The following is a 25,825-nucleotide window of genomic DNA, read 5'->3' on the forward strand; positions in this document are numbered from 1 at the left end:
AGGGCCCAGAGCCCAACATGCCCGTGGGGAGAGGTGCTCCTGAGGAGACAGAGTTCTATGCATCCTCCCTATAGAGTCCTGGATTTACTAGATTTCAATCCTCTTCCCCCAACTGATTTCAATCCACACACCCTCCCACTATTTACAAATAATAATAATAATAGGCTTTCTGCCCCCACTAAAGGAATTTTAGGCTTCTGCAACAAGTGGAGGAGGCATTTTGAAGATGGGACACAAAGAAGTCTTCTTTCTCCAGATCCAGAAGTCAGGCCTGATAAGAATTTAAGCCACAAAAAAAGTCCATCCATGGAAAAAACAGTTGTTCTATCATCCAGCACATATTTGTGCCAACAGAACTGAGGGACTTGAGTAATTCAAGAGGCTAGGGGTTGGGGGGCAGATGTGTCCAGTGGCTCCCACAGCCCCGCCGTCCTGGAAGTCATGCCAGTTAATGTGCCTCGGGGTGGATCAGCCCTCCCGATGGATGACTACTAGGAAATTAATCCCCAGTTAATAATGTGCTTTGGTCCAAGTAAGTCAAGATTATTTTTCCTACAATTATGCAAAGATATGCTTTTCCAGAAGGGAACTTCTGGAAAAAGAACAAATACACTATGCTTAAAATATTATTCACATATTTAGAGAAGATAGCGGAAGACCTGAATACCATGATCCACTGTGCCCACCCCGGGAGCACGTCTTTGTGGAGGACAAGACCTAGCACACCAGGGCTGGCTTTCTAAGAGTAGGGGGAGGCACCACTGAGCTCATCAAGGAACTGTGCCTAGTCTTGCCCCTCTGGTTTATGTCACCAGTATCAAAGAGAGGACCTTTGGATGCCTGAATGAGGCAAGAATTAATGCGAAGGCTATACTTTGCTTTGTTTTCACATCTTGCCCTCAGCTGCCTTAAGAGAATTATGCCCTGATCTGGCACAGTGATGAATGTCTTCGGTTATACTGCTGCTGCCGCTGGTGTGCTGTTGGTGAGGTGGTGGGGTGTGGGTGTGTTTTAAGGAAAGCGCTACTATTTTAGCTCTCTTCCACTCCAGCTCTACAAATCAGTGCAAGTCTAGTTCAGGCAGGGCCAAACCATTTTGTTCACCTACTTTTCTGCCAGTGATTTCAACCTTGACCTTCAAAAATGCTCTGCAAGATTAAAAGTGATTTAAGATTGTTTTCTTTCAGTGCAAACTGCCAGTTGATACAACCTCTTCAGTTTCTGCCTGCCAGTATAAGATAGGGAATTGTTGAGACTATTGAGTGTAAATAAAATAATTTCTTAAACATTGAAATACCAGTAATAGCTGGGGGAGGCCTCACCATTATCAATTACACTTATGAAACTTTCAAATAGAAATGTTATTTTCAGTGGATTCTGTTTTTCTTTATTAACTGCAAAATCAGTAAGTCATTAAAAAGTACACTCTTCCTGCTTGAGGTCAAATAAGTATTTACCCTAAGAGGCAAAGTTCAGTATCTACAGTAAAAACTGGTAAGTAGTTGTTGTTTGTTTCAGAAATTATGCTAAAATCTAAAATATAAATTTTACAAATTTTGAGGCAGAGAACTGCCATACCTAAGATGTCAGAACAATGAAACTATGTTTATAAAAAATGGTTTTTAGGCTTAAAAATTAGAAGAAAGACATGTAACAGTTTTTTGGTCTTCCCTTTTGCTTCATGGATAATCTTATCAGACCTTCAGACTTCATTAGCAGGCAATTATGTCATCATCTTACACTTTTAAGAAATCTTTTAGTTTGATCATTGTATTTGAGTTTGTCTAACCAGGAATGGAACAGATTTAAAACTTGTAAATTGTACATTTGACAAACTAATTCCATGTTTTAAATGAAAATTTTTTATTTATGAAGAAAGGAAGATAATGTGAACTTTAAGTCAGAGGACTTTATGATATTTTTTAAAAGCACATTATTTCCAAGGTCATCATAGTATCAGATTGATGGATTCTTATAGCAGCCTATAATGGGTATTAAAATGAAAAGGCTCTGATATTTTAAAACAATTGTTTCAATATTGAAAATAGTGTTAACAAAATGGCATCTAGGGATCTTACCTTAGGAAGCCTTCCCTCCATGTTCTTGTTTGGAAATGGTTCTTGACTGACCCAGACAAAGCGTTCTGGGTAATAAACCTATAGAGACACAAAAGCACACACATTCAGATTAAAAACAGGATCTACTCTGAAACTACATGGGATAACCTTAATGAGCTCAATTCTCCTCAATGGTCACTTATTCCCAACTGCAACTTAGAGCACTGGGGAAACCATTAACTCTTTCAAACTCTTAGTGTGCTTCTGAACATACACTACACTCAGGAGAGTTTCAGCTTAATGTCTGCCAAGATTAAGTCCAATAAATCAGAGATATCAATCAATGTTATTTTTAGCAGGCAAAGTAGCAGCTTAATGGTATGTCTGGCTGAGTGCACTAAGTCACCAGGGAGGTCTAACTTTCAAAGGATTCTATGATAAGTATCCTTGCAAAACTCCATCAAACACTGTTAAGGGTTATTCTGATCATTTATTAGAAGGCCAAAGATTATGAACAAAATAAAAGAGGAAAGAAAGCAGCAGCCCAGATTCTCTCCAAGTCCATGTGGCCAGTGACAACACATTCTGCCCAGCTGCCTGAAACAGCCAAGTGTCTGAGGGAGGGGCGGGAGATAGGTGTCATCACCATGAATGATTCAGAGAATACTAGTTGATGAATTTGGTGGTGGGAGGGGGTGGAGCGAGGGAGTGGAACTGAGTAACTCTTCTTTAAATATACAAAGGATGATTAGCATAAGGTTGCCGACCAGCTGTTCTCCATCTTCAGTAATGAGAGGAGGGGGGAAAGGACTTAAAATTACAACTAAGATTTGGGTCAGCTCTAAGGAAGAACTCAGCATAAGAATTGTTAAATTACTAAAAGAAATTAGAGAAAAACTGTGAAATCTTCTTTAAAAAATTTAGAAACAGAATCCAGCAACCATCTGTCAGAGCTAATTCACATTTAATACAGTCCTGATTGAAAGCAGAGTGAAATTAGGTAAGATTCCCTCCAGATCTGATTCTCCACATTCTGCAATAAATAAGCTTCACATTTAATAAACAACAATTAAGAGTCACACCTCATTAACAGATTAACAAACAGACTTAGATGTCTGTTTAGATTTTGGTTTGGAAGCCCTAATTGAGGTAACCTAATCATTGAGTTGACTGTAATACTTGGTATACCCCAATCAATCCATTTTGTCAGGAGATCTAGGGTAGGAAATATGGATGGTTAACAGTGTTCACTCTTCGCAATAATTGAACAGTAACTATCTTTGATCTACACCAGTGACATTTAGAGCACATCCTAGCTTACAAACCAATTTTGCATACATTACTTAATTTGTCCTGATGATAAGCCTATAATATTGGTCTTATCATTAAACAAATGAAGACATTGAAACTCAAAAAGGTCAACGATTTGCCCAAAGTCACACAGGCAGTGTCGGGTAGGACTGAAACTCACACTAGGTTTCCAGATTCTAAACTTCAGTTCCTTCCACTATCCTGCTGCCCTCACATTATCCCAGAATGCAAATCGCCTACCACCACTCCCTCAAAATTACACCAGTCCACAGCCGCCACCCACATTTGGGTCTTAAAGAGAGCTCATTCTGCAAGAGCTGGAACTATTTTCTTTTTGGACTGGGTCTAGCTTTCTGAGCCACGTGGTTCCCCCTACCCCAACCACCTTACTTTTCCACATATTTCCTCTCCTCTGCCCAGCTCCTTCAGAAAGTATTCCACCATCTGCCTTGTTTGGGACAAGCAGCCACTTCTGACATTTCCTTTATCCAGGAATGGGTGAAGAAAACAAAATAATCTCAAATACACAAGCTTTTTTCAAGACTTATAACAAAGTTACAGCACACAAAAGCCCAGTTTCGGCTTAACTTGAGGGGACCCTAAGTTTGAATCTACTGTTAAATTCACTTCATATAAATGGATATAAAGTGATTACATTTCTATATTGCCACTTTAAAAATCATATTTTAAGTACAGTCTTAAAATATTCGTGAGAAATTAAGTTACACTGGAAACCAAAAATCTTGATAAAAGTACATATAAGAACTTTGTAGGCACAGGAAGCAATGAAAAGCAAGGTCAGGTAAGTATTGTCATTCCTGTGTTCTTGTGCTTTTCTGGGGTATTGCATTTTAACGAAATGACACTGCTTTAACATTTAACTTCTAAGCATCAATACTAAAAGCACCCAAGTCTAATTTGTAGGGGAAAAATAGCTTGCCTTTCAGAAATTATTACACCTATTTTAACAATCTGTTGTTCCAAGAACTGTCCATTTGCTTAAAGAAAAAAAAAAAAGCCAAAAACTTTTGCCAAAGAACTTGGGAACATGAATATCCAACAGCAAAACACACATGACTAAGGAAACTTTATCGCTCACTTCATATTTGTTACATTGACGAAGGCATTTTTTTTACTATTAGGCATTTTTAGTATTTGAATCATAATCATTGTATACTTTTAGAAAAATGAACGTTACTTTGGCCTTGTGGTAGTCTTCCAATCTGCTTCAAAGTCAGAACCTTAAGCCAAAAATGGCAGGGACAGAGGAGTCTCAGTTACACTCTTAAAACCTGCTTGGCTGGTGTCTAAGAACTCAGCATATCCCTAGACATAGTATCTAAAGGAGATATTTAAACTTTTCATTTTTTTAAAGCACAGCTAGTTTTAAGAAACAGTGGTAAATTACTGGAAACAAATACGATCTATCTGCATTACAACATTGTTCTTTCTTATACCTGCAGTATTTTCAGACTCTAAAGTGAAGAGCTTAAGAGAAAAGATCGATTGACAATCATTAATTACCTTTGCTCTCAAATGATTCAGACCTGACCTTTGGTATTCCGCAAGGGCCTCAACTTCCATTCCTTTCCCAGAGCTAGATGTGGAGAATGGGTGTCCAAAGCAACAATCATTTGTCTTTCTGTCAAAAGCTGTCTCGGTTTAAATGTACTGTATTTTCTCTGCCGCTTCTTCTCGGAACATGTTCTAGTCTACTCACCAGGTTCTACTTCTGGCAGTCAGAAATAGTGCCACTCTTCAACTTCATGTCTCTTACCAACCTTTGTGCATGTATGCAGCAACAGTTCATGAAATAGCTGCAAAGTGCTGGACACTGTTAGGTTCTGGGGATTGCAAGAGAAATAGACTTCCTGCCTTCTAGATGCTCAAGTCTGGGGGTAGGGAAGGTACAGCAGGGGTGATCAATCCACAAAAATCTACTTTTAAAAATGTGTGTTATGGGCTGCCTTGTATCACCTCAAAATTCATATGGGGAAGTCCTAACCACCAGTACCTCAGAATGTGATTGTATTTGGAAACAGGATCTTTACAGAGGCAATTAAGTTAAAATGAGGACATCAGGGTGGGCCCTAATCTGAAGTGACCCATGCATGTTGTTCTAAGAAGAGATTAGGACACAGGCACACAGGAAAGACCATATGAAGACACAGGGAAAAAGACAGCCATCTACAAGCCAAGGAGGGAGGCCTCAGAAGAAACCAACTCTGCCAACATCTTGATCTCAGACTTGGAGCCTCCAGACTGTTAGAAAATAAATTTCGGTTGTTTAAGCTGCCCAGTCTGTGGCACTTTGTTATGGCAGCCCTCACAAACTAAACACAATGTGCTTTTTAAGGGCAACAACAACAAAAATAAATATATAGGTTATGTCAAATGTAATAGCTGCTGGAACATGTATCAACAGACTAAACAACAAACAAAACCAACATTTAGCGTAATATCCAGTAGTGCTGTCAACAAAGGAAATGGGGGTGGCAGTGAGTGCATCTGGGAGGGCATTTGATGGCTGTCAGAATCAGCCAAGGAAGATAGAAGGGTGAGGGATAAGTGCATAATGAGCTCCATGCAGGCAGGTGGCCCTGTGGCCAGGAGGTCTCCCTGCAGCTCCCAGGGGCCACAGCAGTAACAAGACCCACATGAACCCATGAGTTTCTTAACTAGTTCAGAATATTAGGAACTGACAATGACCCTATGACTGAAGCTTTTGAGTGCTGATAATATGAGGATCAGAAAACTGCTAAGCTGATCCATCTTTCTAGAGTCCATCTGTGCTTGCTGAACTGTAAAGCTGCCCATTCTTCTTGGTGCTCATCAACTGACACTCCAAACATGGGCACGTGGCTGATACTGCATTCCATTCATTCATTGTCTGAATTCAAGTTTGTGTTTTTCATGAAGACCAATTAACTTTCTTTTTGACACTTCATTGAATTCTCTATTGTTGTTTCGGTGGTTTGCATCTCGAAAATTTAAGCGTTCTGGGTATGGGAATACCTCCAAACTGTTGTTTTATTAAACAAACCAAAGTTTGCATTAATCTTCACAAAAAGTATGTCTTCTTTTAAAACCGGTTTTTCAATGTATACAATAAACAATTGTTTTTGCCCAAATAAAATCCTCAAAACCCTCTAGAATACTATTCTTCCAGAAGTCAATTAGAAAATCAGAAAAGCAAATCATACCTTCAACAGTTGAGAAAACAAAATGCTAGTTAAAAAAAAAAAGGCAGGGGGAAGGAAAATTTTGTTACTTTAATTTGGAGAATATGCAACGGTTTTGTTTGAATTCTGGGAAAGTTTTGAGTGTTTATACTTGTCACTGAATATATTGGTTAATGCATCTTTTTCTGTAATGCTATATTTATCTCACTGACAATTAGGTTGAAAAACAACAGAACATCATAAAGAACCACAGTGGTTTAAAATACACTAATCATGACATGTATTTAGACATCCTTGAGCAATTCTTAGAAAAAACCAATTTTATGCTTTCGAGTATAATTAATATACTTAAACCCACTATATATTTAAATATTAAATGTGCTATTTCTTACTGATTCTCTTAAATGTACTGATAGGTAAGTTACAATATTCTATCACAGCATACAAATTGCAAATAAAATACTCAGGGTTTTGTCCCTCATTTCCTTCCTTCCTCCCTTCCTTCTTTCCTTTCTTTTGAGGCTTGTTTTACTCTTTGGACAGTGCATCATGAAAAATAACTGCATTTTTTAAAGGCTATAAAGTAATTAGCTTACCAATAATTATTGCTTAGTATAAACTATTATTAATAGCTGACAACTAGTGCTCCAAATTAGAAAAATGAAATGTAGGAAAATTCAGAGACCAGTCTTCCAAGGTCCTAAAAAATAGCAAACTAGATTATTGCTTAAATTATTTTTCAAACATTTTTTAAGCTTTTCATTTCAAAATCTGCTATTTATTTTTCAATGGCATGGTCCACATACAGAATCAATCTAAAAGTTCTCTGACATGTTTCCTATCACTTCTACTACACTGCAGGTAAAATTTGAATCATATCTACTTATTACCTGTTTCTAAGTTTGTATTTTCCTCTGTTCATTTACTGTCTTTATCAATATTTCTTTGGGGGAGACTTTTCTATGAGAATGATACTTAAAGGCAGGGTTATATCTTTTTGCAGACGCTAAATACACCACACACATAAATGCTGCTTACTTCATTAGTTAACATACATTTTCAGAAGTCTGCCATGAAAGTATGTTGCATGGTTTGGCTGTTAAGGACCATAGCTGTAATATTATTCTTTATCCCTGATGGGGTCCTATAGGGTTAAAGAATGCACACATGGGTCCTTTATAACTTAACAGGATGGGTATCTATCTCCTGCAATTAGGAAAGCCAACTAGGGCAGCAGGAGTCCAACCTGCATAATCAATCCTTTCTGCAGCAAAGGGGTATATTTCATAATCTTTCTGCCAATTAAATAGTATGTGTCTGTATGTGTCCATGTTTTATTCTGCCTAATTGGCCAGGAGGTTGTGAAACCTAGTACTGTAATTCAAGGAGAATTCATGTGCATATACATACACTTCCTTTCTGCAAAAACCCTTTGAAGTGGTGCTATAAAGAATCTCCCTCAAAAGCCATTCTGCTCCCAGGTGTTACTGGTCATATGAGAGGGCCAGATGTAAACTGAAACCATAAATGAGCTGCAAGGATCATTTTCTCTGAACAACATTACATCAAAGATTAGATGGTGCCAAAAGATGATGCACTGTGCTGTCTCTCTAGAGATGTAGTCTTAGAAATCTGCCTAACCTTGTGAATGCTGCTTGGAGAAGCAGCACACAGCGGGGAAAACACGTTGCCACTGGAAGACAAAAAGATAAACCTGTAGAACACTGGGCCCTTCAAATGATGTATGTAACCTCTGCACATTCTGGAAAGCAGAATAAAAGTGTTGGGGCTTAGGTTGGCAAGTATTCTGGCTTGAGAGCTAAATGAAACATGCACTGACCTAATTTAAACACACACACACACATACACTGGAGCTGGCTGTGGTAACAATGGGTAATTACAGAGTATGCATTATGAACACCCAACTACTGCACTCTATAGTCATAAATGCCCTCCTGCTAGAAAGGAAAGGCAGGCCTTTGTGGCTCCTGCTGCCACTCCTTGAGTTTCATTGCCTGGTAAGTCCTTAACACGCACAAATAGAGGTTGGGGGAGGCAACATGTTTCAATAAGGAAGACAATGATGGCTCACTAATTGGTTAAACCCAATGGCATTAGCTTTGCTTCGGGTGCATATTCCCACTACGGGCACAGAAAATGTTCATGTTTTATTAATATTATGCCACAGATTATGTTACTGTCCAACATTACACGTCAGGAAGGCAAAAGATTTACGATTCTTGATTTTGTGAGTTGGGGTTCCTGAAACAAGCTTTGCAGACTTTAATAGTGGAATCCTCTAAATTCACTCTGCTCATTGTGAAGCCATCTTGAGAGGCCACTGATGAATATGTGGGAACCTGACAGCTGTGGAATTTTATTTCTAGACTTTAGGCAGAGAAGGGAAAAGGAAATCTCCTTGCTGGCAACAAAATGAAAGTGTTTACATGTGAAATTAATCGTCAGCACAAAGAGTTTCACAGTCACTCTGTTCCACAATGTAATATTCTGCTTGTTTGGCTGCTGAGTCTTTTAAAATTTTATTTCTAAGAATAGCAGCAAAGACTTTCAAGGGGGGCAAAAAATCAAGTCAGGAGCCAGCCACAAAGGTGAACAGAATTACCCGACTTTTCTTTTTCACCACTACTTAAAACCGTTCATTATGTGAGTTTTCTGGGCTTTGAGGGTACATGGTTCAAGGCCAGGTGCAGCAACGGCCAGCTAATTCAAGCATAGTGAACACGGAGGTCAGCTGCAAACATTTATGTTGTGCAACATCGTGTTCCTCTCATTCCAGCCCCATTCCTTTCCAATAAGAGCACATTTAGCACACAGCAATCCACCTAAAGACTCCATAAATCCAAAAAAGGGAGTCACTGATCGAGGAATTCTCAGATTTCTGCCAAGGCACCCTCCCTTGGACTGGAGGTCAGCCTGGTACAGTAATCAGAGCCAAACTGTGGACTGGACTCAAGGAATTAAGTTCAGCACTTCAAATCTTGACTTTTAATGGGCACTTTTTCTTTTCAGCAATGAAGAGAAAACAAAGTGCAAATGGCTGGTAACAGCCCAAAGTAAACCAGGAGAAAAAGTAAAAGAATAAAGCTTGGATACAAATCTTGTAATATCTAAGAAGCGTCTTTCCAAACAATGTGAAAAAAAAAAAAGCAACCTTTTTAAAACTTGGTTTGAGATTACGCAGTTGTGAGTGAACAATAAGAAAACAAAGGCCACAATACAAGATAGTTCCTCTCTTTAGCAAAGAAAAAAAATCAGCCTTTGTTAGCTTGCAGCAAAAAGTCCCCTCAGGCATTTAAGCACAGCATAAGCTTTTCTTTGCCCCCGTGACCTCAAGAAATATGTTAATTCAAGAAATATGTTAATAAAATCTTTTACCTCCCTGGAGTGGAACCAGAATAAATATTTACTTAACACATCTTGAGTTCTAAGTCTGGACCACCTTATTCCATGATATAAATTAGTTTTAATTTGTAACCAAGAAATTAGGACTATGACATCTTGTGATGTTTCTCCTACTTTTAAGATACATTAAGAATTAAAAAAGAAAAAACTTGAATACTAATTCTATATTATGTCCCAACACACCAAACTGCACTTGTGAATTTTAGAACGGTATTATTCACCACAATTGAGAGTAAAAGCTGTTGATATGCTTTCTAATACTAGACATCTGGAGTAGCAGTGCTTTTTCCAAGCACATTCCAAGGTTAATAGGAAACATCTAGACTTGCTTTTATTAGCTGGTTTGAATAATTTTAAGTATGCTATGCCGAGTTTCACCTTCAAATAACTATATGAAGTTAAATTTCTAGTCTGCAAGAATGTTATTTTTTCTTTCCTTCTGTCCAAAAATTACTGTGCTATCCATTAAATCTCATGAAAATTTTCCCCCAACAACATGAAAGAATAATTATTCAAAAATACGATTTCTTTTGTTAAAGCCTTCAGTTAAGGGCTGGTAAGTATTTATTTAGACGTAGGACTTTGGATTTTTCTTGGTCTGGGTGGATGAGATAGCTAGTTGCTTTGAAGAGTCTGAAGATATTTCAAAGCATTCCTCTTGTTGACATGTGCAAGACAGAGCTTTCCAGAAAGTCTGCATTTTCTCCCGAAGTGCTCATTCCAAAAGAAATTATTCACTCTTTCCATCAATGTACCCTTTTCTACTGGTAACTGCAAACCCTTCAGTATTTAACTAAAGTTATTTCACAGTTCAGTGCTTGTCTCGCACTGTCCTGGTCATTTAAAAACTGGTATCTCTTCAATAGCAAATAGCATCGTAACAGATCACTAAATTTGGAGGGAAAGTGGTTTCTATTGCAGAAGAATGTAATTAAAATTGGTGTAAATCACAGGGTACAGAATTCTTATCTGGTAAGAATTCTGACTTTTTTTTAAAGAAGAAAAAATATATCCAGATCTGTATCAACATGCTATTTAAATGCTCAGGACAAAAAGAGGCCACTAAGAGGCTTCCAAGAAAACTGTCAGAAAACTAAAAGTACAAGAGGAATAGAATGGATATGCCCCTGCACATCACCTGGGTTTTCAACCCCTCCGGGTGGAGCCAAGTCTGATTAAGTAGAGGGCTTCTCTCTGATGAGGGATTCGGTCAGGCAGTACCATGTGAGGCAGAGAAGACTGAAGGGAGGCGCTCCCAACCCAAACAGATGTGTTTCAGGGCTAGTTGTCACCAAAGAAACACAGGCTTCAAGAGTTGTGAAAATATCTGCAAAAAGAATGCCAAACTAGAGGCTTAAGTTCCCTAGAAAAAGAATCATCGGTAGTTTAATATGAAAAAGGTAGCAGTGGAAGCTCAGGCCTTCTTTCCAAATTCTGACTCTATTCTACAACAAGAGAAGACCTCAACCACATATTTTTCCCCTCAGTCTTTCTTCCATTGTAAACCAAACACCACAACTATACCTCTCCAAAAGAAGGGAACTATGAGCAATAAACAGGAGTAGTTGGAACCCACAGAGACAGAGCATGTACATTTGGGAACCCACAGCTTTCTGTAGAAATGCATAATACAGTCCACTATAATGTTTTGTTAACTTTAGGCATGTTTTCCAGGTGCACTCTTTTAATCTTCACAATGGTACCGCATATATAAACCAATATATATCTAAAGCGCTGGCAACAGGATCGGGCACATAAGCAGATCTGTGTTAGCTACCATTATCATCATCGTCACCATTTTACAGATGACAATAGCGAGGGAGAAAAGTCAGGGAACCTGCCGAAGGTCTCCAGTGTTCATGTGTTGCTACAGTTGTGGAGGAAAGACCAGTCTTAGAGTAACAACTTTGACTTGGCTACATTAAGACTTTGGATCCAATTAAACCCAAGCAAAGTAGGAATCAGTTTTTTTCTTTTTTCAATGTTCCCTGGAAGGAAATGTCCAGCACAATATAAATATGTAGCATCACTGCAGCTAATAACAGAACGCGTTTGCTGAGAAACCAAGTTGTTTTATATGACCCCCAAATGAACTCTCAAACAGTTTCTTCTCAGATGGCTACCAATGGAAAATCTAATTCAGTATAGAATTCTTGACTGTCTACACTGGCACAATCAATTCATTCTTTCATCAAATGCATTTGAAATCCTGTTCACTATAACTTTGCTTTTTAAAATGTTAACTCAATTTAAAAACAAACTAATTAGTTAAAAAATATTTTATCAATGATCTGCAGACACACAAACCATATACTGCATAAAAATATGAAGCATTTTTCTTCCTTTCAATTGAGGAAGAAAATAAACACTTATCAGACAAGAGAGACAGGTTAAATTCAGAAAGAAAAATAAATTTAACCAGACTCCACTTGGAAACCTTTAATTAATGTATTAGAAATCCAGACAGTTCTAAAGATGGACAAATGGAAAGATGGAGATGGGGCAACAAACTAATTATTAACATCCTAAAGGTATCAAATAGCAAATAATTAGGTATGCTGTATTTGATCCTCATATTGCAGGTAGAGTACTGTATTCAATCACAGTAAAAGATGTGGTGACCCTCAGACTTCATCTAAACAACATAATAGCTGATCAATTTAGTAAAAATTCACAATGATTATCAGATGAATTGTTTCTATGATGCAAAGAACAAATTTAATTGTATTTCTGATTAAATTGATTGTGCCAGTGTAGACAGGCAAGCCTCATATAATAAAGTTCAAAAAGTAGTTCTCATTTTTTTAAAAAAAAGGAAAAATAGGCTTAATAAAGATTAAATGAAAAGATGTGGAGACTTGTCTACCAGACCTTGATAACAAGATCAGAACAATTTATGATTCTATTATCAAGAAGTGAGAAAAATATGCAAGGCCAGGGCATTTCATGACATATAATTAGACTCAAGACTCCACAGGGCAGTAAGAAATGGAGACTCAGTTCTGGTCCACAGCATCCAGGCTTTGGAAAAGTTAAATCTAAATAATAAAGGACTAAAATTGTGAAGATAAGGGCTCAGAGATATGGACAGAATTTCTGATCCTATATTAACTAAATTGGCTAGGTATATAATCTAAATTATCTGGTCAATTAAGAAATATTTACTAAGTATTTTCTGCAGGCATTGAATATTTCATAGGCAGTTTTTAATCCTATACAATTAGCATCTTATCAAAGAGTAAGTCCCATTAGTTTGGGCTGGAAATACCAAATTACAAAGAAAATACATTTTTTTTTTTTTTAAAGATTTTTTCTTCTTTTTTTGTTTTTGAGACGGAGTCTCGCTCTGTCGCCCAGGCTGGAGTGCAGTGGCCGGATCCCAGTTCACTGCAAGCTCCGCCTCCCGGGTTTACGCCATTCTCCTGCCTCAGCCTCCCGAGTAGCTGGGACTACAGGCGCCCGCCACCTCGCCCGGCTAGTTTTTTGTATTTTTTAGTAGAGACGGGATTTCACCGTGTTAGCCAGGATGGTCTCGATCTCCTGACCTCGTGATCTGCAAATCCCGGGAAGTCTATTCAGGAAAGGGGTGGGCTAGTTAATATGATGTATCTATTCAAATTCGAATTCTGTTAACAGCACAACTGGAATTCCGATATTGCATGCTTTTAAACAGTGGGTACATTCCCTGAACAGCAATCATTCTTTAAGCTAGTATTAACTGAGTTCCTCCAATGCAGAAGGCACTAGGTTAAGTGTTCAGCCATGTGCTGCCTAACCCACAGGACACACTCATCTACTGACACTCAACAATATCTGTCAAATGAGCACAAGAACAGACTTTGACATCAATGGTCCCAATGAGCCTTTTGGGTGGCTTTCACTAGGATGACTGAGTGGGAGGCATGAAACAGTACTTTGTGGAGGAAACAGTTAATATCAAACCCTTACTTGGGTCATGTTTATAAGCACCTTAGTCAACAAGTTTTATCCATATAAATACTGACTAGCTTTCCCTTGATACTCTGAAAGTTGGCTGGCAAAGCAGTATCTTCTCCTAATTTCTACTCTTTCCTGTCCAAGAATAAGTTCTATATCAGACACCAACTTTATCCAATAAAAGTGTCCTCAAAATGCCTGGACCCATTTTAAACAAAACGACTTTTGTAGATTTCTCCTTGTTCAGCCACTGGACTGTAGTACTTTTCCCTGCTGGAATTGTATCAAACTCAATTCAGCAGGAAGGCTGTTACCTGCCCCAGTAATCAAAGGACATGGTGTGTGATGGTGATCTGAGTAAGAGCTGGGATGGAGGAGAGAAGAGCTGGAGCTGGCAGCCACAGCAAAACTTCTGTGCACATTATGAGTCTCCCTGTTCTTTTAATTACCTATTGGTGAGTCTTTGGCTCGGCATTTTTACTGGCAACAACTACTTGGCTATTCCCCCGTCCTTTCCAATCAATGGCTCTGGTTCCCAAATTTCAGTGAAAAGGGGCAAACAGACCTTCCTTTCATGCCACATTCTCTTATGTATTTACTCCTTCTCCTTCTTGAATATGTTATATTTGCATTTGCTCCATGAAAATGAGGAACATTGAACCAAGCAGTCTAAAATCAGAGATTTTAAAATATCTTCAGCTAGATTATCATAACACTTTCAAGGCAAAAAGCTTAGATTAGGAACCATTCTAAGGCAATAATGGGCAACAATTTTACTTTAAAAGATTGCATTACCCTGTGAAACCAGGGCAGATTTGCTCTACTGTCATGACTGCCTCAGTCAGACTACTGAGACAAACTGTGCTGCCCGCTGGAAAAGCACCATTAATACCCTCATGCATAATGGCGCCCCACAGCCAATATTTTGGATATGATGTGTGGCACTACTCTAAAGTGAGATTCCTCTTTCAGCAGACCATACCAACCTAGCTTTCTGGACTCTCAGGACCTCCTCTGCCTAAAGGAGTGCAAAAGAAAGGAACACAGAATTTAGGAGTTGTTTTTCTAGTGTGCTTAGATCTCACTTAACTCTTCCTCCTTACTTCCCAAACATTTGAGCCTTCTAAAATGTTCGGTGAGAGGCTCTTTTCAGTAGGAAATTGTTCATCAGTATATGTTCATTTCATTTCCTGGACTGCCTTATAACTGAGCTATCACAGCAGTGCAGTGTCCGGCCATAACTCATTGTAGACACCAAAGTGGGCCACCTGGTCCTGCCCAGAAATAGCAGATTGTCATGTATCCATGACCACTGACTCATTCATTTATTCCACAGACAGTTGTTGATCACTGAGGATGTGCCAGATCCTAGTTAGGTATGGGAGCACAGATCAGACTGGTTCATGGTGTAGGATCTATTCCAAGGTCTCATTAGGAAATGTCAGTGAAAGTTAGAGTTTCCTTTCACTTTGTAGAAAGAGAACACCAATTTCTCTAGGATTTTGCTACTGAGAGTTCTCTCTCAGTAATGAAACATCTCTACATCTGAATTCACCATCCCACTGATAGAGGAAATGGAAAAAAAAAAGAGGCATTACAGTCTTAACTGCTACCAAAAAGGGAAAGGTGTTGCTCAGTTATTAAGTGGTCAATATTCTTGTATCACGTATACAAACTTGGAGGGTAGAAAAACATGCAGAAATAAGCCAGCCGCAAGAAGAAAGTTAAACGCGTGATAAGTATACAGAGGAACATAAGAAGATTCCTGTTGGATGTACTATGGTGAGTTTCAGAGAGGAGTTGTCATTCTAATTCAGTTTTGAAGGATGGCTTTATTTTGTCAGGAGGTGCATTCCTTCTAGAACCAAGTTAAGCAAAGGCACAGAAGGAGGGAATCCTGGGGGCAGGTTTAGAATAAGTGGCCTGGTCCCTCTAAGAAAATATAATCCACTATAGCTAGAAATAAATGATTAATTAATATAGTTCCTGGCATATCTGTCAAGCCACAGAAATAAAACTTAGGAAGTTCTAAACATAGCAGGTAAAAAAAAAAAAATTACTTGTAAGGTATGAGGTGGAGAAGGCATAAAGAATTTAAGCAGCAATGCTTACCTATGTCACTTTTACTGAGAGATTTACAGACAAGTACCACCTCATCAGAAGAGCTAGTCACATCATTTCATGCTGAAAATCTTGCAGCTGATGTATTCTAAGGTAACATTCTGTGCTGTTAATGAGATTGCAGGGAAAAAAAAAGTCCTTCTTGGACTTGGCTTTCCTCGATTTTCATGTATCATGTGATGAGATTCCCTTTGGTTGATCACCAGACTACTGACTACATTAGTAACAGCATGTAGGCCTCAAATTGTAAACAATTTTATTGTGATGACATAAGTGTTGGCTTCCATTTTGAATAAGTATGGTTAATCGAGAAGAAATGGAAAGAGAAAAGCAGCTGGGTACATGGGGGTGCAACTGATTAGCACATGCCAGCACCCAGTCAGTCTCACAGGAGGGAAGCATGATCCTTCTATCGGGGAGCTTGCAAGTCAGCAACATCCTCTCTGCCAAGCAGACACTGCTGAACTTGCTGGGATATGCCAATGAAAGTGCTGCCACTTTCTCAAGAAAAAGAAGACAAGCATGCTCCCTTTTCCCTTCCCAGTTCCTTCTAGCTAGAGACCTTTCTTCTCTCCACCACTCCACTCCAGCCTAAGGCGAGTGAGAGGGAGCAATAAAGTAAGCTGTGCCTTTAACCAGAAAGTGTAAGTGAGTGAGTGTGTGTGTTCTTTCCTGATAGGCACAATCAAAAGGCAAAGAACCTGAGACAGGTTGGTAACCTGAGTGAGAGCCCTGGGCCATCTCTAAGATGCCTGCTCAGTGGCTTCTTATTGCTTAGCACATCAAGTCCTTGACTTCTAGGTCTAGTTTTTGAGGTCTGTCCTTGACAGCACAGAGGTCCTAAACAGGGAGGAAGATCTCCCCTATAACAGTAAAAAGGTATTATCCTCTCTTGCAACCCTAACTCTCTAATGCACTCCTTTAATCTGGAATACTCCTCTCTCTCATCTAAATCTACCCAAATATTCTTAATTCTTCACTCACTCAATATAAGGACTGGTCCTAAGTCCTGGAAATAAAAAGCTTAATAAAGCATAGTACTTACTCTCAAGGAGCAAATAGTCCACTTCTAGGTTTCAAGTTTTGTGTCAACTCCAATCAATTGTTAATGGCATCCTGGAACACTGTATTGAGGATTTTGAAATCATACTCAGGCTGAATAATAATGAGTGTCAAGGCTGATTAGCAATGTCTCCCACAGGTATAAAAGTTAGTGATGGAGATAGCCATATATTTGCTATTTCTGGCTCCAGCTTAATTTCTACCTTCTTAATAAAAGTTAATTTTAACTTTTAACTCCAGCTTAATTTCTACCTTCTTAATATAAGTTTTCCACTATCCCCAATCCCCAGTCCTCACTAACATCACTCATACCATTTAGCACTAGATTGTATTGTTTTACATTGTTAAGTATGCTGCACCTCACAGAATCACAGAAATAGATTCTACTGAAATAAGTGAAGGCTAGAAAGTTCCAATACTGGGAGTAAAGCTCCTCTTGGGTCCAGGCTGCAGGAAAGGCTGCAGGAAAAGCTGCTGTGAGCTTTAAATACCACAGCTGGATCCAACCCAGAGAGATGGCATCGCACCACATTGCCAGAGTGTGACTCTGGAAGCTGGGAAAGGTTAGCCATTGCAAGCCACGTAATTTTGGCAAGTGCCACACCTTATGGTTTCACCGCATTTTGTTTTATCTCATTAATAATGGAAAATAAGTTTCTGTGTAAACTAAAATTGCATTCATTTTGGCTTCCTACCTCTTTCAAAATAGAGGTTAAGGATACAAATTACTTCTAGTTTACAAAAACTAAACATAATTAAATCATTAAGAATGAATTTTAAAAATCCAACTTAATAGACGTTAATATGCATAGACCAAATATTTATTGAGCTTCTACCATATATTTAATACTTTACCAAGCACGATATGAAGTTTATAAAGCCTCTGGGAGCCTATAATTTAGTTGAGCAAGGAAAGAAATGCATATGATCCAACTAACAAATAATGCCATCCTGGTTAATACCATGATATTACTACTAATAACTGAATTGATATTTAGAATTTAGCTGAAAGCCATGTTAATGCATAAGTCCCAAACCATTAAGGCTGTTAATACTTTTGCACTAATGGATCAATTTCAGGATCACTGCTATTTTTTTACACCACTGAGATGAACTATTCTTGAAGCTCTTCCTAGGTACAAAATATGTTCTAGAAATATGCATTTCAAATAAATTTACACCCAATAAATATTTTTAGCAATCATAATTCCTACAGATGTGGACTAAGAATTTATGATTAAGCTGCTATCCAGTACAAAGTAGAGGAGTCCTTTAAAATTGATACATTGTAATATATCTTTATCAACCAAGATGACACAATCCAAGTACATTCAATACATTTTCCTCTGGTATATTCAAATTGGATTTGCTGCTAAGATTTCCTTATCCCTAGTTTTTTCTTGTATAACACAGGAATTATACAGATAATTCAGGCAAATCCTTCCCACTCCTACATCACTCCAGCAACATTTTGAATTACCAAGATGAATCAGACAAAATCAATTTTTTGAGCATAATTATTCAGATAATTATTTCAACCCTCCATTTCACTTTGGCTATGGGGATATGGCCTTAAAAGACTTTCCATCCAGGAACAGCATTAATTTTTTTAAAAAAGGAAGGACCAAGGAAGTTACACTAAGGATCCCTAGTCAGCCCAGTGTATCTGAATGCCACATCAGGTCTTTAACTGACCAGGTAAATTAATACTTCAAAGTATAAAATTCATTAATAGCCAAGGATAAATTTGGGTATTGCTCATTTGGTTTAGCAGAGTATTCATATTTTAGAAGTATATTTTCCTGTTTTAGAAGTATTCATCTCAGGACTTAAAAAGTGAATTTCTTCAGTGTATTTATGATGATCTGATTTACATCTTTTATGAACTCTATCAGGTTAAAATGGAATGATACTCGGAACAGCTGTTTATTCTAAGACTGCTGCTCAAATACCGTTTCCTACCTGAATTATCTCTATAGCTCAAGAGGAAGCTGGACTGGGCTTAACCCAAATAGACTATCCCTACTGTCCTAATTCCCCAAACGATTCCCAATTCTCCCCCTCACTGTTCACTGGAAACTGTGGCGAAAAAGACAGTACCATATAAAATTACTCTCTTAGGTACTCCTCAGCATCTCCACCATCAAGAGTCACCGAGCAATTGGTATATTTACATTCTAAGCCCAAGCTATGAATAGGATCACATCCCTCCCCAAACTTTGTCTTTTTCTTTAAACAAGGAAACCTTATGTTAATGGAGAGATTATTGAAAGAGTCTTCTTGTAAGCCCATGAATGCCACTTCACAAACTGTACAGAAAGCAGAGCTCTATGAATGGTACAATGGAGTCAACTCATCTGTTTTAAAAGCTCAGCATCAGTCTTAAAGAGAACTTATATTGTTCCAATTTCTAGGTCTCTGTTAAAACATAATGAGCCCATGCTTATGTCACTGTGAGTCCATGGCACACACACACTGAGAGGCAAGTTTACTGTGTAGAAGGCAATCATGTTGAAAACCAGGACTTAACCTTGACATTGGATTAAATAATTTTTTTTTCAAACTAGTCAATAGAATCATCTACTCATTCTGAATTGTTTTCTTCTCATTAACTTATCCAAAGCAAGTACCTTTAAAATAGAATACCTAAATAAATAGTAAGAACTCATGTAAAATACAATCATAGCAATTTAAATTTAGCAAAAAGACAAATGTAAATTAAAGAAGTGCTGAAGACTTAATATCCTACTAATTAAAAAATTTAAAAAAAAAAGTGAGGGTGGGAGAGGTATGGGAGAGGCATATTTACTAGAAAACAAAAAGTTGGAGAATGACTTATAGAAAAAAATGTTCTGTTCAACTAAGATACAGCAAACTATACTCAAAATTGACACTTTTAACAGTACTCTTGAGTTGCACAACCCCAGGTGCCACCATGTACAACTTTATGTAAATAGCACTCCCTGCAGTGGTGCTCAAGGAGGCCCATACACAGAACACAATGTGATTGGTGCCTCCTAGAGCTGCACGATTTTATATACATATATATAAATATATACGATACAGAAGGCACTCGAGAATCCTTAAGTGTCTCCACATTATTGTAAAACATTATCATTTTAGGTATGTAAAAAGTCTAGATATTGAATCACTGTGTTACGAATTCTAGAATCTACTAGATAATTTCTTACGCTAAAATGAGCTGATTATAAATTTGTATTTGAAATAAGCCCTTTACTAAATAGGTTAAATATACTGAAATTAGATCTTCTTTAGCATTTTAAATTATGTGACTGGAAATGCAAGTTTAACAGGAAAGCCATGCTTATGTATTTTCTAGAGGTGTCAGGAGTTAAATCTACTGCTTCACTGGAAGCAGTTTCTATTGTATGTGGGCTAAGTCTTCACTCTAAGTAAGCCAGTTACAGAGGTCCACAAAGTAATTCCAGTTTTAATAAAGGAAAGAAAACTAACTTGATTTTGCCAAAAGGGAGAAAGAGGAGATACAAGACACCTCTAGTATCACTTCTTAAAAAAAAAAAAAGTGAAACTTGTTTTTACATTAATATGTGCAAGGACTTTTAAGATCTAGACTTTCCGGAAAAAGAGAATTGCTAGAAAGTTACTTGGAATCACCCACAGACAATAACTGTCAGTGGTTTCATTTCAGGCAATGGGCTTGTGCCAAAAGGGACTGACATCTTGATGAAAGGATCACCAAAAAGTTGTAAGAATTTTTTCATGAGTAAAAATCCTTCCCGGAGCAACAAATTGTGATTTTCCATTCTGCCACCATACATAAACGATAACTGCAAAAAAATTAACATGTAATAATAATTTCCATCTGCTTTTCTGCATTCAAATGGTTCCAACTTCCACTCTCAGCTTTGGCAGGCATGCTTACCTTCTACAAAGCTCATTCTACTTACTACTACAGAACCATGATATCTTACTCTTTGAGCTTGATCTATAGAGTTAGTTTTGGCAGGGTCAGTAGTCATATTTATGTTTAAACTGGTCACCTGACATATTGCAACATACATGAACCTTTGTGATCTATTTATGGTCACAGAAAGTAGGTAAGGTTCTGAGATAAAGAGCTTGGAGGCAAGGTGATGTGGCCAGTCACAGTAAAAAAAATAAGTAAACACAAATACTTTACAGCAGTTGATTTTATTACCATCCTATTATTCTATGACAACAGCTAATTAAGAATTTAATATGAATTTAGGAACCATTTGCACAAAATCCATTGATTAGCTTAATTTTATGTTCACTTCTTTCGTCTTTCTACCTCAAGTTCCTTAATTTGATCATTTTCCAACAAGGTCCATGTGGTGCTTTGATACCCACTTGTTGAAATGGCAAGTGAGGCATACACAAAAAATAAAACACTTGTTAATACAAATCAAACTGAACTCATTTCACTGCCTGATTCACTTTCCTCCTTGGAAGCTTATACTTGGGTTGTTCTCAAAGAAAACATCAAAGATATCAGATTAAATTTTGATTCATTAAATTCCACCCTCATTTCAAAGAAAAAAAAAACTAAAACTAAATTTGGATATCACACATTCTAAGTGACAAAGAGGTGTTTTAAAGAGTATAAACATCTGCAGTAGGACACTCTGTACTTCACTAAAAAGTTTTATGACATTTCTATTATTTTTTTTTAGTTCATCTTATTTCCAAAGAGGAAATTTTTCATAGATGATTAATACACTTATTCAGCTGCTTTTAATGTGTATTCCTTCTGTTTCTTTAATCAGTAATCAAACATTAAACTGCATTCTCTGTGGATCATAAGCTTTGTCAGAAATAGTTATACTTTTATTTAGAGGTTAACATGCTTGACTTCTAAAATTGAGTGCATGTCTCTCATAAATGAAGTTATAAATCAAGAAAAATAACAGTAATTGTATTTAAATAGATGGGGTACATAAATATAAAAATTCATCCTTTTCATCTATATTGCTTTAAAGGATAGCATATGCAGTAGCTGTTGATCAGGGAGACAGACTCCTCAGTTTTGGATAAGTTCGAACTAGCTCTAAGACCCAAAGCTTTGTTTGAGCCCTACTGCTGTCACCACCTCCTTGCGTGTCACAACACATCACTCTTCTTAAAGAACCGAATAGTTTCTGTTGTTCAAATTAAATAAATCCTCACTTCTGAAAGAGGAATTTTAGTTTTCTATTCAAAATAACTGCAAGTCAAAAGAACTAATTTGCCACATCCAATTCACATAAATTGCTGTACTGCAACGCTCCCAGGAGCTGGAGATAGAACCTTTTAAAGGTCAGATGGGGTGTAGAACAATGAAGGGTTGAGGCGGATGAAGATGGGTGGTTGATATTTATATGTAATAGATTGGTAAGAAGTATTGAGAATCTCCTCTGATGACCAAGTCTTACCATTTTGAGAATCTTAGTCTTGGGCTTCTATTCTCCCTCTCTTCAGTCCAGGGAGACCAACCTGCAAAATATGTTTAAATACAGTAGACACATCGCCTCACCACAGGTCAGCAAACCAAAAACGCCTCTTTAGAGGCTACAGACGAATAACCATTTTCTGTGGTTAACATAAGTTGTATGCAAATTATTGTTAACTACTGGGATTTCTAAAAGAGCTTTCCAAGTGGCCTATAGGCTTAACTAGGGGACAAAGGAATCCCTGGTACTTGGCTTTGCAGAGTCCTGGGCTATTCTTAGTGTTTAGTTCATCTTTAAATTGCATGAGTTCAAAAGGTTTAGCAACTTAAAAGTAGAACCAAGTGATAAAAATAGATTGTTTTCTGGCTGCTCTTTGTTCCCAGACATACTACTGGCAGTATATTTGCAATCAAGACGACAGAATAGGAATCAGCCTTCCACCGTGTAGTGTAATGCCTCAGAGTGGATATTTTTGGAAATGGCACTGCATTACATAACCTTCCGTGTTTAAAAAAAAAAAAAAAAAAACCCTACACGGCGGGGGGGGGGTGGGGGGGAGTCAGGAATATACACCATTTGTCCTTCTCCCTAAACCAAATAAACATTAATGCACATACTGCTGCAGTGATTTACCCTCAACATTTATGTTATCAGAAGGCAGCTCTTTTGTTAACAGTTATGACAAAAATTAAGATGAATGGAGAAACTAAAAGTTCTCACAAAGGGTATCATTCGCTCTTAGAGTTTTCCTATAAGGTTATTATAGATACACATAAATGCAAATCAGATTATTACCATCACCAAGAAGAAAACAGTCATTTATTTTTAAGGCCCTCCCCCCCAAAGTTCAACTGCTTTATAAGAAAATGCAGAAAAAAGTGCTGCAAGATCGAATGCCTAAGAAGACCCTCGGAAGCAGCAGCATTGAAAGAGTAATCAAGTGTAAGGACGGAGGGGCACAAATTCATTTTATAAAAGGGTTGGAAAAGCTTGCATGCACCAAAGTGCATTTAATGCAAAGAAACACAACAGTTTCTAACAATGCTTTATGAGCAAGAAGAACAAAATTAACCATACCAACAAGCACAAAACCCCACCCCTTCCCAAAAGAATTCATTTCTCCCTCTAAACTTGTGCATTTTAGGAAAAAAACCCAAGTCAAATTCCAGCCTGAATGCAGCACGACCAAAATGCCAGAATTTCTCCAAGGTACACGCTTCAGGTCTTTAAAATTTAGAGGGAAGAAGCATGAACTCTGCAGGGTTGAAGGGTCCAGCTAAGAGCAACGGCAAGGAATCGACACAAAAGAGAAAGCAGCGCTCCCAGCCGGGGATAGGAATGGCATATACTTACAGACAAAAGCCCCGCTCCCTGTTCACTCTCTCCTCTCTACACCTGAAACACAAATGTGGTTGAAAAAGGGCAACATGCTAGAAAGACAGCTTGGGGGGGAGGGGGGATTGGGGGAGGGAGGGGGGAGGGGAAAGGGGTGGAGGAAGAGGAGGGAGGAGGGGGAAGGGAAACAAAACCCAAACCGGCTTCACTTCCAAGAAGTGCAGCCTTGGAAAAAGGAGGAGGAGATGATCTCCCTGCCTCGCGCTCTCTCTCCAAGAGTGTGTGTGTCTCTCTCTTTCTCTAACAGTCTCTCTCTCTCCCTTTCCCTCTCTCTCCCGCTAGTGTGCTAGTGAACAATGAGCTAATTCTGATGGAGCTGGCGCGGAGCCAGCGCCCCAGCCTTGCTGCCACTGTGCAGCCGCCTAGGAGCCAGACTGCTTACTCGGCAGGAATCGGCTGCTCGGGGCCCCGTCGGCGAGCGGCCAACAGGCGCGCGCGCCCCGACACCCTGCACCCGCGCCCCAGGCGCCCCGCTCGCCGCACTGCCCCCACTGCGCTGCGCGGCGCCCCGGAGAGACAAAGCGGACCCGCAGCTCTGCGCTCCGGCCCCGCCCAGGGAGCAGGGCGCGCGCAAACCCCCGGCCTGCCTCCCCACCCCCGGCCAGCCTCTCCGCCTCGACGTGCGGTTGCTTTTCAGACAAATAAGGAGGCGGAGGAGGCGGTTTGGGGGCGCGCCAGGCGTGAAGGCGGCCAGGGTGCTGCACAGTCCGGCGGCCCGCCAGGGCCGTGGGGAGAGGCGGCGCGGCCCGTACTGTAATAATAAACCTGCAGCAGAGGGCATCTGAGGAAAAGAGGACGGCGACGGGCGGCAGCCGCCTTCCTTTTATGTGCCTGTCCTGAGCGAAGCAGAAAATGGTGCCCGCGGCGGCGCGGAGCCGCACGCAGACACACAAAGAGCCCGCGCAGCATGCATTTGCACACGGCCCAGGTCGGACCCTGCCCCTGGGCAGGGTACGCGCGCCCCACTCCCTTCCGCGGGGAAGCCCGGGGCGGGGAGCGCCCCCGAAGGCCAGGCCCAGAGGTCCTGTGGCTGCGCGTGCACACACACACGTGCACACAGTCACACGCGCACAGCCAGCCAGAGCTGCGGCCTGGCATGATCGGCCCAAGACATACTCCCCTGTGGCTTCCTTCTCCTTCCCTACATGCTCCCCCACTGCCTGCCCCTCTGAAATTGTGTTTTTTAAAATCGAGGATTGCTTTGAAAACTAAAGTGCTTTGCCATTTCTGATTTTTGTAAACTCGTCTTTCTTATTTAAAATCTATATTTTCATAGTAATGTAATAGCTCAAATTTTGCAACAAACTCAAATAAACTGGTTCTGTTGCCAACAAAGCAGGATATCATTTTATGGTAACTGTCAGATGTTAAAGGAGAAGATTATTTCCTAATTAAATTGCCTTGCCAAGAAAGAGATATAAAGGATCATAGTGTCTTCTAAATTTGCTATCCACTTTTCCCCCAATCACTGAAGCAATGTTTTCCATTGTAACAAAGAAAATAAGGCAAATTTACGAAACTTAATTTTTAAATATGTGTTTACAGAATTTCTTGATGTTTTGGATTTAACATACTGGGTAGCGAAATAGCAAACCTTAAAAAGCAATACTTTACACTAACAATTCTAAAAGAATGCATTGAATTCTCTATGCTTGTTGCTGGGACTATAGGTCGCCTTAAAAACTACAAAGCCATTGCTACAACAAATGCCTATTAGACTGCACTGGGTGTGAGGTTTAAGAAGCATACTGAAAGCTTCTCTGAATTAATCTAAAACTTTCACAGTCATTTTCCTGCAAAAATAAGATTATTTGGCAGCCACAGGTAGGAACAAAGGGAAGAAATATAAAATTCAACAAATTCCCTTGACCCCTTCAGGTCAGTTCACCAGCCAGGGAAGTACCGG

The 25,825-nt window shown here is 39.0% G+C and overlaps 1 protein-coding gene across 7 annotated transcripts in view; it reads right to left on the minus strand.

Annotated features, from left to right (window-relative positions):
- The window catches only part of NREP (neuronal regeneration related protein), a 29,013-nt gene extending 4,056 nt beyond the window's left edge, over window positions 1–24,957 (minus strand). Inside the window, exons 1-4 of one of the 7 annotated variants that reach the window (XM_015140565.3) lie at window positions 24,685–24,957; window positions 23,878–23,919; window positions 22,507–22,567; window positions 2,079–2,156 (exon numbers count right to left, since the gene is read on the minus strand). In XM_015140565.3, coding sequence (XP_014996051.1) covers window positions 2,079–2,156; window positions 22,507–22,509 — 81 coding nt within the window. In that variant the 5' untranslated portion in view covers window positions 22,510–22,567; window positions 23,878–23,919; window positions 24,685–24,957. 7 annotated transcript variants of the gene reach the window in all.
- Window positions 24,958–25,825: the final 868 nt, after the last annotated feature.

This window comes from Macaca mulatta, chromosome 6, assembly GCF_049350105.2.
Source record: "Macaca mulatta isolate MMU2019108-1 chromosome 6, T2T-MMU8v2.0, whole genome shotgun sequence".
NCBI lineage: Eukaryota > Metazoa > Chordata > Mammalia > Primates > Cercopithecidae > Macaca > Macaca mulatta.